The 19,554-nt window shown below is 35.7% G+C and overlaps 1 protein-coding gene across 1 annotated transcript in view; it reads right to left on the bottom strand.

The window, feature by feature from the left end:
- Nucleotides 1-995: 995 nt before the first annotated feature.
- Nucleotides 996-19,554, bottom strand: part of LOC134535873 (1,5-anhydro-D-fructose reductase-like) — a 61,404-nt gene continuing 42,845 nt past the window's right edge. Inside the window, exons 3-7 of the mRNA XM_063375214.1 lie at nt 11,635-11,751; nt 7,907-8,101; nt 5,716-5,922; nt 2,875-3,023; nt 996-1,212 (exon numbers count right to left, since the gene is read on the bottom strand). Coding sequence (XP_063231284.1) covers nt 1,170-1,212; nt 2,875-3,023; nt 5,716-5,922; nt 7,907-8,101; nt 11,635-11,751 — 711 coding nt within the window. The 3' untranslated portion in view covers nt 996-1,169. The remainder of the gene's footprint in view (nt 1,213-2,874; nt 3,024-5,715; nt 5,923-7,906; nt 8,102-11,634; nt 11,752-19,554) is intronic.

The following is a 19,554-nucleotide window of genomic DNA, read 5'->3' as shown; positions in this document are numbered from 1 at the left end:
CTGCATCATTTTCTTATTTTCTCTTTAACTTCTCCATTTCAGTCCTGCTCTGTTTAATTTATTGCTGCTTATTGCAAACTAAGCATATTTTATTGACATATCTGGTAAACGTCACAACAAAAGATGGTAACTTAAAATATTTATATACTTTATTGTGAATATCCAATGTAAAGATAGGCTTATATGAAATTTCTGCATGAAAGTACTATATTATGACATTTTTGAAGGGAAATAATGTTTCACTGTGTATTTAATACTCTATTATTCATTGGTTATCTAGAGACGTGCCACTAGTCTTCAAGATATAATAATTTCAATTTTGAGAAACTTACAGGAAGCAGAAAATTATTAACTCCACCATTAAGAGCAACGTTTGATGGGATAGTACGTCTACACTAACAATTTATAACAATAATTTAACATGATTAACTATCATTGATTTGAGGTCCCAATGATAGTGTGTGCCGACATTTCATCTTTTCTTGCAGCAGGTATCCTTAGAATTAGAATCAACAGAGAGCTGAGAGATAGTAAAGGAATTTTGAAATACTGAATAAGTTTTAAAAAACTTCATAAATTTTGTTTTTGGGATTTACAAGTGATGTATCATCACAGTAAAGAGTTCACAAATCAATAAACCATCGGAGAAAAAGAAGGGCGGGTGGGACATGGTTAAATCCACTTCCATCCTTGTCTGGTTTCACCTCTTCTGTCATTGTTGTAGCGTAATACAACAGTTAGAACTGATGAGCTGGTGTAGAGAACACACATCTTTCCTGACAGATCTCTACAAATTTAATGAATAGGTGCGTGGTTTTATTCCAAGACAAGAAATCTTTTGAAGGTGTGTAAAGTCATGTAACTGTATGCATGTATTGACACAAATTATATTACACTTATTAATGATTATACGTTCAGAGATTTTGACTAAATGTAATATAAAATCACCTAATGAAAGTGATTGCAGATGATGAGGAACTGAAACAACACGTGACTTAAAATAATATATTATTTATTTCGAGCTCTTTTTGCTTCAAGATCTGGAACTGAAACAGTGAAATTTTAAGATGATCTTTGGTTGAGAAGCTGATGCAGGTCCAGCTGATCTTCGAACCCAGCACATGCCACGTGCTGGCAGTGATGTCTGATGCTGCAGACGGTCGTCGCTCTCAGTACTCAATGCCGAATGGGAAGTTCTTGTCATGTTCGCACCTGAAAAATATTAATAAACGTGACTTGATGTAAGCTTTTGGACATGCGCCATTGCTTAGCACATGTATGTCTGTAGAAGAAAACTACAAAAAAAACTCAAATTACAAAAACACAAACTAAGCAATTTTTTAAGCAATTTTTGCTTAATTTGTGTTTTTGAAGTTTTCTTCTACAGACATACATGTGCTAAGCAATGCCGTATGTCCAAAAGCTTAGGTAGATCAAGTCATGCACTCCCATTGCACAAATCTTTCAAGGATAATATTAATAAACGTGCACTGAACAAGTATATACCAATAATGTAACAAAATGATTCATATACTTTCTTTATAATATAAATTACACTAACAATTCAATAATAACAGTTTACATAATTACTATAAATTGTATCACTGGATACCTACCATTCCAAATTTAAATGATATAAGTAGTATATTTATTAATTACAAAAATTCAAACAGTATAAATTATATCGCGGAACCTTGATAAAACCATTAAATTGTCAGTTGCATTGGGACTTAAATACGTGTGGTTAGTGATCATCATTATTCATCTTACCCACTTACCCTACAAATCTTATTCCACTGATACACACATATGCCTGTGCGAAGCTTCGACTAAGCGAATCAATCGAAGCTCTTTTCAATATTCGATTTTACTTCACCAGGAAATTTACTATTTGTTTTATTTGAAATTTCGGCTCTGATGCAGAGCTTTGCGTCTGATGTAAAGATTTACAGTTCGTCGGCTAACTATCAAAAGCTCCCAAGTCTAATGCACAAGGTTTTACAAGAGAGGCAAAAACATTTTGTTTGGGATATAATGGAAAATACAGATATGCTGTAATAAATAAAAATGTTAAAGAGATATTTAATCATAAAGAAAGAAAATAAATTGTGTAAATAATTTTTTTTAAGACATAGAAGGTATAGAACAATAAAGTTAAGAAAAAGTAAACATCGGAGTTTCAATTAAGTCCAACAGATGTACTTGCAGATGTACTTCGGAGGTTTTACAGGCTTGTGTGTCAGTAATTTGTGAACCAAAGTCATCAAAAACACATCTCAAAATTAAGACTTAGGAGGTTTTCATAGTAAGCCGACGATTTGATACAAAGCAGAGTCGTTCGCTCATAAAATATTTTTGAATTTTTTTGATTACTTAAAAATATCAAAAGAAGGCTCTTCGTGTGCTTTTATGAATGCTTAATACTAATATTACGCATTTTAGTTTTATAATTTTCATTGAATGGTATTATATATAGAGTCCATTCACTTAATTACTTATTCAGTCCATTTTTTTAATTTTCAATCCTGTATTTTATAAAAATAAGTGTAATACAGCTTTGCCGAGAACAATATTTGCCATTCAACTGAAATTCAGAAATATTAAAAAAATTCGATTTGATAGTCGCTTCACATCAAAAAACTAGAATTTGCACAGGCCTATAAATGGCTCAGTTACATTTACTATTTTGTACACCAGCATACCCCAAACTGTCTCTCTTATGTTCTTTCTACCAATCATTCTCACTTCAATGAAACTGCTATAAAGTACGAGTAATAATAATCATATGTAGCAAGCGCTGATATTATAATTGGAATAAGTTAAGGAAATGCTGGCAGTTACCGAGACACCAAGTAAACGCTGTGACCAACTTACTCAGTGAACGGGCAAGTCCTGCCATTGCAGTCCAAGCTGTCGATGTACTTCATGTCTTCGTCGCTCAGCTTGAAGTCAAATATGTTCATATTTTGTTTCAGGCGTTCAGCATTGGTTGATTTGGGGATCACGATGACTCCAATCTGGATCTGTGATCAAAATACAAAAGGAATTTAAAATTCAGTCTGCCTTGAGAAATCGTTGTGTGATGTAAACGGAAGAGTTAAAGCTTGTTTTAACACAAACAATTAATGCACAAAAAAAATTAATTAAAGTAATAAAAAAAATGAATAAAAAATTCTGACTTGTTCTAGAGTACCTACTGAAAGACTTGCTCACATTTTAAAAATATTACAAACCATTACTGCAAGGTGTTGAAAAAAACTGGGGTTTTAATTAGAAAATAAATAAAATTTACCCATTATTTAATCTATCAAATTAATGTTTATTTTTTTTACTTTTCAAATATTATTGAAAACTTTTGTCTAAAGTAAATTTTTTATCACAAATCATTACTGCAAGGAGAGGAAATACAGGTAGAAAGACAACATGTCACTACTTTATTTAATAAATATACTATCAAATCCATTATAATTTATTCAATTGTAAAACTCCTAAACTTTATCTGAGTGAAACAATTTTTAATGACATGGAACTATTATAAAAAAAAAACAGGGGTTGAAATACCAAATTAAAACTTTCTGAGTATAAATTTCATTGGCATTTATTAATAACCATCTTAATATTACCTTAAACCTTTGTCCAAAAAAGTTATATGACTATGAATTTATGCGAGGGATGAAAAATAGTGTTTGGAGTTAAAAAATAATTTCATAACTACCTAAGAAGGCATTATATGAAATTCGTTAAGACATTCATTGCTGAATTCATTAAGTTAAAAACATTCAAAAAATTTTCGGTGCATGTAATACAAGAATATGTTAAATCAATATTCGTTTGAATATTGGCTACATATAAGATGTTATGTAGGCTACATTTAGATCATAAAATGTTCCAGAATTTTCTAGAAGTTTACAAAATATTTCCACGCCTGTAGGCTGTGCCGAAAGGGATTTTTTTTTTAAGATACTAAGTTGAACGTTGGTTTTGCTTTTACCTTTACATTAACTTTTCAGAAGAAAAAAAAACATATCAGCTGCTCTGTGGGCAAACAGCCTGGAGCAGAGAGGACCAGATGTATTGGACAGTAGGGGGACTTTATGAGCCACAGGCTGGACTTTGGGTAAAACCGTTACAAGCGCTATCTGGATGGCTGGGAACAACAACCAGCCTCTGGACCGACTAATGCATCACCACTGGCAGATAAGCTGTTCACTGCTGTGGCTCAAACATTTCTACTGAGCAGCTTGCTCACAACTCTGTTCACGTGATGGAAAATTGCTTCGTATCGCCGCCAATTCAATCATTTGGATGACACATGTCACTAAAACGTTAACCGCAAGCATTTTATCGTTCTAGGGTTTCTTACAAAGATTTTTGTTCCGGACATTTTCTAAATTTTCTTTGATATTAATTTTAAGTCTTTTTTATGGCTTTCTTGTTTTTGCAGCAATCATATCTGTCGTAAAAGTTATTTGATAACTCTGAGAAAATATTTCAAACAATAGTAGGTAAAATACAAGAGAATATCACTGAACTAAACATTGGAAATATAATACTTAATAGTAATTTTTTTTTAATCTTCGAAATGCTACTCAATTCAGCTTTATTGTCGGTAAATAAAAATAAACAATTCTCTGTAAATGTAGGAACAAAATTTCTTTAATTGTAAAATAATGTGCAGACAATTAATTATATTAAATAAAATCATTCCAAGTGTAAAATCACTTTTAATAAACATTTAAAAATTTTATTAAATAAAACATTTGAAGAAAATTTAGGTAATTCAAATGATTAAATTAAAGGTAATGAATATAAGAAATGTTTGATTGTGTAAAAAGACCTTTGGCCCGCGGGCACGACAGCTCAAGGCGAAAGATGACAGGCTCCCTCACCAGTAGGGTTCAGAACCGAGAAATCCCGGTCGCGAAAGTACAGAGAAATCCCGGTACTTTTGATATAGTAAAACAACAGGGAATTTGAAATCTATTCACGGTTCTTTCGGTACTTTCGGGGCTCGACATCGACAGCATAAAGTTTGTTTTTAAGGTTATTTTCATTTGCTACTATTCTGTGGTGAGGCGATCTTTGCAGGCGGATGCTTCTTTAAGTTTGTTATGAAAAGAATAAATGTTATTTTAACTAAATAAATCCGTGATTATGCATGCATTAAAAAGATTAATTTTTTTAATGCCCCCCCCCCCCCCCCCCAAAGTAAGACTGAGAAAAAAAGTGATTTGTTCAAATTAGTAAATACTTTTTTGCAATAAAAATTTCAACACAAATGTTAATCTTTTTTTACTTTTGATCACCAAAACTTGTTTAACAGTTCAAAACTTAACTATTACTACTTCAATCACAGACTGCTGAACCATTAAAAATAAATATATATAAAAACTAAAGATAGTATAGGGTTTCGCGGCCATTGTCTGTAGTTGTAGGGTTGTAGCCGGCCGCGTCGAAAGGCGAAGATATCACCGACGTTTCGATCAACAATACTGCAGTCGCCATCATCAGGCACCCTGATGATGGCTACTACAACGTCGACCGAAACGTCAATGATATCTTCGCCTTCAACGCGGCTACAACCCAGAAGCCAAGAAGAAGAAGAAGAAGAAGAAGAAAGAAAGAAAAGGGGGGGGGGGGGGAACCTACCTAGTACCGAAAGGTACCGGTAATCGTCGGTTCTGTTGAAAGACCAGACCAGCAGCGCTGACTCACCAGGTACCGCAGCACCACCTGCGCCAGGCTCTTGCCGTACTTCTTGCCGACCGCCACCAGCCGCTGGTCCTCCATGAGCTTGGGCACGCCCTTGGGCGCGAACTTGGCGTTGGGCGCCCCCAGCGGGCTGTAGGCGGTCACCTGGAGGCCGTGCTCCTTGCAGAACTTGGTCAGCTTCTTCTGGTTCAGGTACGGGTGGCACTCCACCTGCACGTTGTTGGTATTTGTACCTTTATGTACTTTCACGCGGAAACAACTGTGTCACCACAAAAATACGGTGTTCGCAGTAGAACTGGGTTCCGATCCTTACCGTGGCATTTATGCTTTGTGTTGTCCCACTACCCCCCAGTAGTTAAGGTTATTTGTTTGTAAACCTTTCCCTTTAATAGCTTCCCAGTACCTTTGAATATATATACTGTATAGAAGTCGCCAGCCCAGGTTAAAATTTCTAATACGGTTTTGAGGTAGTTGGTTAATTCACCGCCGCAATCGCCACCATCTCTTAGGCATCGACTTGTGGTGGTCCCTAGCGGACAAGTCTCGAACTCTTCAAACACCCCTTCCTCCTCCTGTGGAACGACGTTGAGCTGCAGTGAATGATTGATGTGGGGTGCGGGGAATGACAGCGGGCGACAGCGCTGCGCTCTAACGTGTAAATAACAACTAAGACGATACAGGGCGTTACGGCAGCGCACTGCAGCGGTGAAGTTCCCAAGCTGCTCATCATACGCTTCTGAAAAACGTAGAGTAAATCCTATCCACTCGCGACTTATATACAGTATATATATTCAAAGCCAGTACTAACCACGCACATAATAAGCACGATAAAACCAAAAATTGTCAAATTATTGGATATTCTATTATCTTTTCCATTTGTGCTCCAATTTTCTTAAAGAATATTCAGTATTAATTCGAAAAATACATTATATCATATATGCAAAAATAACAATTTTTTTAAAGAACAGAAATTTTTTTTTCTGTGTGGCGTGTGAAGGACTTTTGAATCACACTCCAGAGTAAGGCATACTTCAATAAGGAGCACCCAGTTAGTTTCATAGCGCTGTAAGATATTTTTGAAAAATAATGCTCAACAGGAATGAGCTCATTAGAACACTTTGAAACACAACTGAAGTCTAACTCATCAAAAGTGGACAGAGCAGCCAGTCCGAAAATAGTTTATGCAACTATAGTGTCTGTCCTTAAAACTTCATAAGCTCACATGACCACACTAAAGGATTTTTCATAGGTCTGATTATTCGGGAACTCTGTCGTTAAAGAAAACCACTTCCACACATCGAGTCCTTTAAAAACTGATTCCACAGTGCAAAACCCAAAGTGAGGTGTCCTGCAAACATGGTGCAGACCAATATTTGGACAAAACGTGGCTTTGTTCAGTGAACATGAAGTGATTGCACGCATGACCATCCCTTGAGTAGATCACTACTCGACATTAAATAAACTGAAAACAAATGAATAAAACATTATTTGCAAAATGTTCATACATAAGTTAAATATATATTTTATAGATTTAGTGAGAGTTGCGAATTTACTCATATAATGATCATTTGCTTGTACGAAAAATCCATCACAAAAACAAATGGCATTGATTTAGGTAAATGTGAAAGGTTTTTTTTTTTTGACGTGACAACGTCTAATAAATTGATGAATGCCGGCTGCACGCACGAAAAAGTGTCCCGTAACGCACATTGTCCCGTTACGCCGTGTCCCGTTACGCTCATTGTACGCTTGCGCCGCATCTATCTCTCTTCCACTCGATTGGAACAACCATTGATTTGACTTTTTCGAGGCACATTAAACTTGAAACACTCCCATTCGTTTCCTACTTTTCCTATCATCGTCCTATCCTTAACAGAATAACACAGATTGGAAGAAGTTAAATAGCAAACACGTATAAAAGTTATAGTTAAAATAATCTCTTTTTAAAGTAATAAACATATTTGAATTAATGAGTGAAAAATAAAAGTAAATTATCAATTAAATTGTTGATTTCATTTCACTCCTTTGTATCCATACAAAATAGTGATAATTCCATAAAAATGATTCAATTTTATTCATAAAAGAATGCAATCATTTCATCAATGTTTTGTTATGACGTTGTCACGTTAAACTATCGTCCGTAAACCGACTTTACAGACAACCAATTCTTTTTTTTCTCCTCGCGAGGCTGGACCTGGTTCATGACGGGCTTGATGGTGGCCTTCTCCAGCACCCGCAGAATCTGCTGCGAGTTGAAGTTGGACACGCCGATGCTCCTGGTCAGCTTCTGGCGGACACACTCCTCCATGGCCAGGTACGTGTCCACGTAGTCGATGTCCTCGGTGATGAAGTTGCCCTTCGAGTCGTACGGGAAGAAGTCGTCGCCCTCCTGGCAAAGGAGACGACACGATCTCTGTAGCTGGGAGTCTACGAGCAGGGACGTCGGAACCTTTTCATGAGTGGGGGGGGGGGGGGGGGGGGGGCGAACAGATGTATCACACTTACCCCAGTCCTAGAAGGAAAATTTGGAATTTTAGATGCAAAATTGTGCTATTTAATGAGTTTCCGAACCAAAATATTAAATATATACCATTCCAAGAATTTGATGACGTAGTATGTATTAAATACTACTCTGACAGTAGATGTAGTACAATTTATAAAACTACCATCTAGAAATTTGCAATCATTTTACAGTATATTGACAAATCATAAATTTGATTTTCTTATCAATTTGATCACCAATGCAACGTTTGTAACTACTGGTTGATAAAAATACTACTAGGACCAAACATTTATTCTGGGAAAAGAAGGGGGGTGAAATGCTGCTCTCGCCCCCCCCCCCATGCATAACAGCACGGGGGCGACTCGCCCCTGCTGCCCCCCCCCCCCCCCTGTTCCGACGTCCCTGGTCTACGGAACTGAGCGTCTTCACTCGGTAGCAAAGTAGACGTGTGAAACTTAAAAGAGCTGGTTCACGCTCGAATGGACCTTCTTGTTCTACTCTCAGTATTCGTTCGCCTCACGAGCATACCTACTACCTCGGAAGAATGCAATGGGCAAGGTGAAATTACAACCGTTGCTGAAAATATAGAAATGTTGTTATCTTATTGCGATGTACTTAAGGGGCCCGCCTACCTGGGCACACACACGGTGTGCAGAGCTTCAGGAAAAACCAACGCGATTTCAAAACTACTCAAGATATCCGAGAGGGCTCTGCTTACGAAAAGCATTTAAGAGTTCGCTGAGGGCCAAAAAGTACTTTTGATTTCGGATTAAGTTTTTAAACTGTATTTTTAGAAGAGTCAAAATGGCTAAAACCCATGTTTTCAGAGTAATTTTTAGGCGTAAAACAACCTACAGATTCTTGAAAGCACTTAAGGGACTTGCATTACACCTTTACCTTAATTTCTCCGCCATGTAATGTTATGGTCACCGCTCAAATTTCACAGAAATCCTGTGACGACGAGAAGACTGCGCGCCAGTTCAGAGCCTTGCGCTTAGAGGCTATACCGCGCTAGAAATACCAGCGAGCGTCGCGCTTATCATCCCGCTTTACTAACACACATGCACCCCTGACGAGGCGGGCCCCTTAAACGAAAATGTTATCAGCTTAAATTTTTAAATATTTTTGTTTTAATACAACCTTAAAGGCAATGTGAACTTAAATTCTAGCGCAGATCCAGCAAGAGGCAGCTTATGTGATTTATCTTCTCCAAGACCTATATGCAATCTGCACATGTGTTTAATTGATTGACACAAACTGAATAACTGAGGATTTTGATTAAGCCGAAGTTGGCTACAATACATTCGGATAACATTGGAGATCTTCAAAATTCACGTTATATTCTGGTGAAGGTCATTGGCCGCTACGACATTCTACTTTCTGTCCAAATTTAATATTGTTTGATCGTACGAACTCGCGGATTCATTTCGCGATAAAATAAAACATACCAATACATATACTTCTAATCAACTTCCGCTATTGGCACATAGTTGATAGGGGAAACTCTTGGCCAGTGATTGATCATCAAACAAATACAGCACCGAATCGCAGGCTTCCCAGTTGAGACGTCTCACCAGTCAGCAGCCAATGAACAGGTGACATTCACCCGCGTGTGTAGAGGACTGTGGTGTCATTGAAACCACAATTTTTTCCTGTCCCTACCCATGACACATGCAAAGGCCATTCAAACGTATACAATGGTATACATTATAAGCCTGTCTTCAAAAAATCACGCGGATTTTGCATGTCTCTAGCCATTCCTTTCATAGCAACAGCGTATAAAAGCATTTCCGTAAACAGCCTTATCCGCTAAATATCATTTTCTTCCGAATCTCCCGCAGAGGTCAAGAACGCGTTCGAAGTCCGTTTTTATAAACGAAACCAAATAAAAAAAGAATATTATTTTTTTATGTAACTGCGATCTGGTCGGGTGTAGAAAGGAAGCTATCTTTTCGGCATTGCTAATGCACAGAATGTGTGAACTGAACGAGTTTTATGAGTTACATAATGGCCCAGAATCCAGACTTCTCTAGCTATTCAGTACCAGTGCTAGTTAGCATGTAAGTGGGGTTTGTTTACCAAATAAAAAAAAATTAAAATCCAGGAAAGAAATACCCGAGTGACATAATTGCTCAGCAAAAAAAAAAAAAAAAAAAAAAAACATTCAGTACATTTCATTTTACTGCATTAAAACTTAAATTATTGAACTTTCAAATAATTTCTGCAGAATCACAGCTAACTGCCCATTGCTTACGAAGTTTGTAAATGCGTTTTTTCGAATTACTATTTAATGTTTTGCCGTATCGTTCTACTACATATAATGCAACAAAATATGTCTAACACACTTTTTTGTATAATGCAGCCTTCAAATTTTGCCACAGTTGATTGAAACATTAATGTAATAAACGCTACGTGTGATGATTTTCAGACACATTTAGAGTGGAAACATATAAATATAAATGCAGTACTTTTAGCATAATATTTGGTAATTTTCTAGAGCAATACTTTTTTAGTTAAAAAAAAGTTTTTTTTTTCGTTCTAATTACTTTCGAGTTCATAAACAATTTTTGGTTTTAATTATTGTTAAATATTTAATAGGTTTCACTGTGAACGTAAGCATGAACGTTTCAAGAATGAAAAATTGAATATGTTAGGTCAGCGACATTTAAATACTATCAATTAATGGGTAAGGGTGGTTTGGTCAGTTCAGCCCTGTCTGACATTTCAGAAACTACCCGACATTTAAAAAAGGTTTTTTTTTGGGGGGGGGGGGGGGGGAGTAGGGTTTTTTTTTTTTTTTTTTTTTCAAAAAATATCATTTCCGGATTTTTATTGTGTAACTTTTGAGCTACCGGTATACTGCATTTAGTGGGAGTAATTTCGTGAATGGAACGGAAGTCGATGGAACGAAAATGTGTGCTGCCATCTGTGTCGGACGGCGCGAACCAAAGTTCACAAAGCCAAATGGGAAACGTTGTAGTATTAACGTTTTGGTATATTTTAACAAGATGTAGAGTATTTTAATATAATATCCTGTCGAAAATCAGTCACAAAGCCAGGGATTAATATTTTTTCCAAGTCTTTTTCGCTTTCATCCGAGCCGTTTCATTATAAAGTTAAAAATGTCTTGTCTGCAAATGGAATTATTTGATAGTCCGACGCAGCTGCTGCCCCGGCAGCGAATTCCAGCGGCGGGCGCGGAAACTACGTGTTAGTCGTGTCCAGAAAAAAATTAATTTCAAACACAATTTGCGTATATTTTATAAGCTCAGCATTTATGTGTCCAAGTTTTTCATATTATAAGTGTATTTGAAACACGCGAACATGCGAATTCGCTCGTTGCCGAGGTTAGATGTTACAAAGCTCTGGCAAGGTGTTTTTATTTTAAATAAATGAATACAGAGACGGTTGACAGGTACCTTGAAAGCCACGGGCCAGTGCAGCAGGTAGAGGTCGAGGTAGTCGAGCCCGAAGTTCTGCAGAGACTTCTTGCACGCGGCCACCACCACCTCAGGCCGGTGATGGGTGTTCCACAGCTGCAACAAGTCACCAGCTCCGTGCATTTCACTCCACGCATGCAATCAAGTTGACAAGTGCCCTGTAATATTTTTTTTTGAGGTGACAACGTCTAATAAATCGATGAACGCCGGCTGCATGCACGAAAAAAGGATGACTCATTGTCCCGTTACGCACATTGTCCCGTTACGTGTTTGTCCCGTTACGCTCATTGTACGCTTGCGCCGCATCTATCTCTCTTCCACTCGATTGGAACAACCACCGATTTGACTTTTTCGAGGCACATTAAACTTGAAACACTCCCATTCGTTTCCTACTTTTCCTATCATCGTCCTATCCTTAACAGAATAACACAGATTGGAAGAAGTTAAATAGCAAACATGTATGAAAGTTATAGTTAAAATAATCTCTTCGTTAAAGTAATAAACATATTTGAATTAATGAGTGCAAATAAAAGTAAATTTATCAATTAAATTGTAGATTTCATAACACTCCTTCTTTGTATCCATACAAAATAGTGATAATTCAATAAAAATGATTCAATTTTATTCATAAAAGTATGCAATCATTTCATCAATGTTTTGTTATGACGTTATCACGTTAAACTATCGTCCGTAAACCGACTTTACAGACAACCAATTTTTTTTTGTAAATGGAACTGAAATCATCAAGTAAAATCAACGATATCTGTCAATGTGTACATTTGCACGAAAGCAACTGTATCGCTACAAAAAAAAATGTTAGAATCATTACTACTGGGTTCGGATTCTTACCCGGGCATTTATGCTTTGTGTCGTCCCGGTACCTCCAATAGTTAACGCTGTTTGCAAACTGTTCCCTGAATAGCCTGCGCACATTTATAAGCATATGAAAACAAATTAAAGTCTAATTATTGAATATTCGATCATCTATTCCATGGTTTAAAAAAATGCTCGAATAAAACATCAATTAAAAGATTTAAAAAATATGCATAAATGTGTATTACTTCGAATAAAGTATTTCATAAATGCAAAAATAGCCATGCCCCTGTTTGTACATAATTCTTGTAGTATTACAAACTATTTCTTGGATTGCAGTGTGTATTTTAATGGGCATTTATTCTCTCTTTCCAGTGCTACTAGCACTGTCCTTGTTTCAGAATGCTCTGTTGCAAAAAAACAAAACAAAATATTTAGGTACAACTTATAATTTAAAAAAATATTTTTAAATGTATTGAAGTTTTTGAATTAAAAAATAAAGAGTGTGAACAATGCAATTAAGATAGCTTTGGTCAACTTTGGTAAGTGTTAGAGATAGTGATAAAAAGGCATGTGTTATTATTAATTTATTCAAGTTCACTTTAAAACTATCGTATGAATTCGTACCAATGCATGTGTGTGAACGGTTTCTTGTTGTAAGAAAGAGGAGTAAAACAGTAGCAATTTATTACAAATTTAATGTATAAAATAATATAAATTGCGATGAGTTCTTAAAATGTTTCTCGTGCAATCAGAATTCCAAAGAAACATCTCCTGAATTCGTAATGTGTTAAGATATCGAGTACACGTCACAGAGCCTAAATTTTTTCAGCCTAAAATTAGGCTGGATGTATTTTAGGCTGAGTGACTGTAGGCTGAGTGACTATAGGCTATGTTACTTTAGGCTGGATGTATTTTAGGCTGAATGACTTTAGGCTGTACGACTTTAGGCTGAGTGACTTTAGGCTTAACGATTTTAGGCTGTGTGACTGTAGGCTGAGTTATTTTAGGCTGAATGACTTTAGGCTGTACGACTTTAGGCTGAGTGACTTTAGGCTGAGCGACTTTATGCTGAATGACTTTAGGCAGAACGAAATTCTGATCTTGGCTGTTAATGTATGTGAGCGGTTGTATTTTTAGGCTGAACGATTTTAGGCTGAATAAATTTAGGCTGAGGGACGGTTCTGATACGCAATGGCATAAAAGTTTAAGTTTTGTGCGCTTCGCATCTCATGTAGTAACATATTTTATTCCTAGGTGGCAGCACTGATACGATATATCGTAGAGGACGGTAGTGTCAGATTTCACCTGAAGATGGTGCCATGAGCACTACATTTTCGACCTTTTCATTCAGCGGCAATAACAGCTAAAGCCACAGAAATTAAACTTAAATGTATAATGAATTGGCAAGGCGAACACAACAAATATGTTGCAAATACTAAAAAGAATAATAGTAGTAATACGTTGAGAATTGCCATAGCGTTATGAAAATGTAATGATAATAAACAAAACATTTCACTTAATTGGTAGAGGTCGATTCTAAATGAATGTGTGCATTAATTACAAAAATAATCTATAACCTATTTTTAATAAATAAAAAAAAAACATTTTGGCAGGTCAGTTATTTGTAGACTCAGTGCTATTTTGTGCCAAAAAATTAAAACCATACTGAACGGCTTGAAATTGTGTTATCAGACACATTTAGAATAAATTGTGGACGTTATATCCACCACGCTACCATTTGACACTGGCGTCCTTTTCTTTTTTAATATGTTTTGTATGTGTACCTATAATTCAAAGTTTTGTAATTATTCTATGACATGTTTAACAACAATTTTTCTTGAAGAATTGCACTAATAAGTTTTAGGGTTCGCATTGGTATATTGTAGGAAGATGTAACTTTCTTGCGACGCGATATGTGTGTCATATTACAATAATATTAAATTATTTTGAATAATTGTGAAGTGTGTGCATTTTGCATGGTTTTTTGCAGTTCAAGTTCAACAATGTCAGAAAATTTGTTATCTGTGAGATTTCTTGAGTACACGTCACTGAGCGTCAGTCTAAGAATACAACTTAAGACGGTACAATAATCACTGCAATACGAAATAATTAGCAACTAGACACATTTAATAATAAATTTAATAAGTCTTGTGGCAAGAAAATTCAATAACAATGTTCTTGTCACCATATCACATAATGTTTAAATAAAATAATGAAAGACTTTACGTCCAAGGAATGAACATTGGCTATCATAAACCACACATATAACAGACACAATTACCATTAAAATTGCATAGCTTTGTAGAGCTTTACAATAAATTCTTCACTGGGACTTTTACTTTTGTGAATAGTACCTACTTGAATTAGTCCCTGGGTAAATCAGTAAATAGATCAACTGAAATTCATTTCTCGGGACCTCTGGGCTAGTACATTTTAAGATATATTCGATTATACGTCAAGCACGAGTTCAGGAATACCAGTAACGTTTGAGCGATGACGTGAATTAAACTCACATATTTTAGTACAAAATACACTTCCGAAAAGTATGGGTCGACAATTTGACTAAACGAATTTTCCATATAAACAATATAGCGGATGGCAGAGAGTACGAGAGAGTGCAGCAAGTATATAGCATCGCTTTCTCTGGTACTCTCGCTCTTTCGCACTCTCTCAGCGCATTATCGAGACGGCCAGAATGCTCTGTACGATGAATAAATGTCGTAGAAACCTGAGCACGACAGAGCACTCTAAACCAATTGAGACACGACCTGACACACGCCCTAATATATGCAATTTGCTTGCTCACTAAATAATTGACAAACTATCCGGTCATTATCAAGTTGTTATATAGTCATTAATATAATATTGTTTATCGTACTACCAAGCAATGTTATATTTATATGCACTTTTCATATTATCACATTTAGAAAACGCAGATTTTTTTTTTTTACATGTATAACCCCCAGTCTTTTCGTTCTTACAGCTGCAGCTTTTTGTGAAAAAAAAAAAAATTGTTAACATGTTTACCACGTGATTTCTCATACTATGCAGCCCTGCCATATTCAGTAATTTATTTGGTTTGTTGTTAGTTAACAAATTTCGGTTCAACGTAGCTGGAGGAATGTTAGCTCTACTATGTAAATAGCTAATACTGGCCGTGCATGCTACCCTTGATAGCAACCCAGAGGTATGCGAGTCAGGCACCGGCCTAGCGTGGTAGATAACCTGCAGAAAACGAAGAAACGTAATACATCAACGTAACAATTTATTTACAGTAGCCTATGTGACGAGAGGCCGCGGTTGGTTACAGGATACTGCGCTCATCTTCTGGCACGTTTTGTTGTTGACTGCCTTACATTAACGTTATATATATCAATGATCAACGAATACTACACTAAAATAGTCTTGATTTTGCTTTGCTTAGCTGTTATCACCATCAAACAACTGTACTCCATCCCATACTTTTACGTTTCCGAAATCTTGTAGAATTATATAGGCTGTAATATATATTAATCTTGTAGAAATTATATATATACATAAATAAAATTAATCATTTACAGACAAATGCGTACTAAGATATGCTGTAAACGTAAAAAAATACTACACTCATTGTCAGTGGCCTGCGCGTAGACGTGCGAGGCACTCAGTACGGATGTATAGCGTTTGTGCGCCTGAAGACCTCGAATATGCTAAATAATTCTAGCCGGTTGCTTTCAAAACAGTAAGACAATACTTGTTACTCCCCTACCACTTCGTTTTCTCCATAAATAATGTTTAGTAGTAGATTCTTGACCTGTTAGTGAAACGGTTTTCGGTTTTATATTTGTGTGATTTTACCAACGTCTGTATCATTTCGACGGCGCGACTTTAACAACATCTTAAATTTTTATTATAATTTTTAAAATTTATGTTTCTTTTAATAAGCAATTATACATTAAATGTTGGCACATTGCATTTCCTTTCATCTATCAATAACGGTATCTTCTATTTTTACATAAATACTGCCAACAGTATACACATGAAGCCACCACCTACCGTGCTTTTATGAACACGATGGCATGGCACTTTCCATCAGAATTATAAATGATCATACAGTTTTGTAGGAGCAGAAAATGTATAGTGTGTTAACTTGGTTTGACAAGCAATAACGATGTCACAAATCTATGCTTGTACTGTACAAATGAAACGATATTCTATACTTCAAAAAGCTTAAAAAAATTTCCATAACTCTGACTTAATTTGCAGTTCAACAGAATTCTGTCAAAAAATCGTTTTATATTCACTATGATAGTAATAATGGGAGCAGAGATAAACATAACAGTTACAATAATATAATTGCACACAAACCATGTTCTAATGAGAAAAACAATATTTATTAATTTCGTTTAATATATTGATTTATTTTGCTGTTTGCTACAAAACACGTGGACAATAAGTTACATGAACGACAAAAGAGTTACCACGAATTCAATCGTATCCTGTATCTAAGCAACAATTACTCACTTTTTTAAATTGATACCTTCTGAATAACGATTTTTTTTCTCTCGTGATGTATTTCAAGGCCATCTTTTTATTTACTTCGTATTTATATGCAAAGTGATGTGGTAATTTATCCAGTTCCTAGACAGTATCATTATATATACACGCAGAATAAAAATTTAAATAGTCACATAATTTGCCTTGGGCTTTAAAAAAAAAACTAAAGGTTTACTAGGAATTCCCCCGGTCAAGCTGTTATGTAGAATTTCTGCTGTATTGACTAGCTGTCAAAGGGAGGAATGGCCGGGGACCCAGACGTTATTCCCGACTTTTACTGGCTTTAAGCATGGCAACATGGTAGGTCGCGAAATAAGTTGTAGATCTCATCGCACCCTTGACATTGCCAACACGCCCCAGCGGAATTTTCCGAAGATGGCAGGTACCTAACGCCGTTAATGTTTCAAAAATGCCGAAAAACTAATAGCGTCACATACACATGCCATCACAAATAGGAAATAACAAGTATCCATCATACATTATTAATGGCAGGGATTCGGGAAGTTGCAAATCATTCGAAATACTAATCCCGGACTTCACAGCTCTATAACTGGCGTAATTGGTGCCATAACAAAATTTAAGTATGGTACACAAAGCATAGAGGTAATATACATGTGGATGATATCAAGACAACTTTTTATCAAAATGTTAACATAGTTGTGTCGTAGTAAAAAATATTTAACATAAAAAAAAATTACGTAAATAGGATAATAATGAAAATCGAGAAATTTGAAAATTTTACATGTAGCATTACGTTCATAAAAATAAATATTTCAGAGCGTACGATCTAAGTCATGGTTTCGTTTAAGTAATGCTATTAATAGCGATATAAATACAACATATTTTTACAATAAAAACCCCCATTTAAAGTGTCAAAAAATCCGCAATTATACAAATGAAAACTTACTCGAAAAACTGAGAAACAGATTTGTGATATGTAAGCGATTAATCAGTGCTTACAATAAGAAGTTTATATTAAATGCATTTGCAGGCAACACATTCTTTGTTCTACTGTTCATTTTTGATTTTCTTCATTAAGAGATTCTGTTAAGAGAAGAAAAACAAAGAAATTTCACTTCTATGCGGTCCATCGTTTGCCATATTAAAAAGGAACACAGTCTGTCGCCCAAGGTACTCACTTGCTATCATGTCGGAATTTTTATATGTAGGCTACGATAAGTATAATAGTAATGCCTAAAAGATAACAGTACGACAAATAATATTGTTTTAAAAATTTAGTGTACAGTCGTACTAAAATAGAACTATGGCCAATACCATAAAAACTCGTCCACGTACCAAAGTTTTCGTACAGTATATACGCTGTCATGCTCTTTACCTTGTTACCGAATTTGTGATAAACTTTAATATTTGTTAGTGTGTTACGATTATGTTTATAATTCCTTTATAATAAAATTTAATATTTACACGTTCTTTTATTGAGTCACCCCTATATTATTATGTCTGTGTAAAAACGTGGAAAAATTTCACAAATAAATTGTGCAAAGCTTGTGTTCACAGTTCGATATTGACTGCTTCCAACGTTATTATTTTAGGTTTAAGAAAATATAGCTGCTAAATACAAATGTTTAGTGATTTTTATATATGGTATATTATTCTGAAGTGTCTCCTGTCATTATTTCTTCGGCTCGAATTTAATCCTATTTCATGCATGCAAACATATGAGCACATGCTGCTTATCATCATTCTGTGGGTTCCCCAATCCCTTACCAGATGTCAGACATTTTGCTTTGCATCTCGAGAGTTAGGTTTCGAGAATAGTTCCAACACTGCTTCCTAGATAGCACTACAATCACTGAGCGATTGTAATAAAAAATAACGGTTTTACAGCAGTCAGATACTTAAAACATAAGACTTAAACATTTTAGGCTGAACAACTTTAGGCTGAACGACGTTAGGCTGAGTGACTTTAGGCTGAGTGACTTTAGGCTGAACGACTTTAGGCTGAGTGACTTTAGGCTGAGCGACTTTATGCTGAATGATTTTAGGCTTTACGACTTTAGGCTGAATGATTTTAGGCTAAGTGACTTTAGGCTGAACGATTTTAGGCTGTGTGACTTTAGGCTGAATGATTTTAGGCTGAATGACTTTAGGCTGAATGACTTTAGGCTGAGTGACTTTAGGCTGAGTGATTTTAGGCTTAATGACTTTAGGCTTAATGACTTTAGGCTGTGTGACTTTAGGCTGAATAGTGTTTCAGAGAGGGTATTAGGCTGAACGATTTTAGGCTAAGTGGTGGCAGTCCAAGATATCGGGCAACAGCTCACGCTATAAGCCGTGAGTGAGAAGGTCAATATTAGTTTATAAAAAGACCCGTTTCTTATCTTGCATGTGTCGTATGCATGGAGAAACTCAAGTAAAATTTAACAGTAAATGATAATGTGATAATGAATCCGCCTAGTGACGCAACTAAACGTTACATAAACATCACGAACTAAAGAAATGTTACAGTTTAGTGTTTACGACCTTGAGCTAAGTTCAGGCCAGTGCGCAATCACTGCTCTCCTATTGGACTTCTTATTTTTTTAA

Source organism: Bacillus rossius, chromosome 10 (genome assembly GCF_032445375.1).
Source record: "Bacillus rossius redtenbacheri isolate Brsri chromosome 10, Brsri_v3, whole genome shotgun sequence".
In the NCBI taxonomy this organism is placed as follows: domain Eukaryota; kingdom Metazoa; phylum Arthropoda; class Insecta; order Phasmatodea; family Bacillidae; genus Bacillus; species Bacillus rossius.
This window is presented reverse-complemented; position numbering and strand designations above follow the sequence as displayed.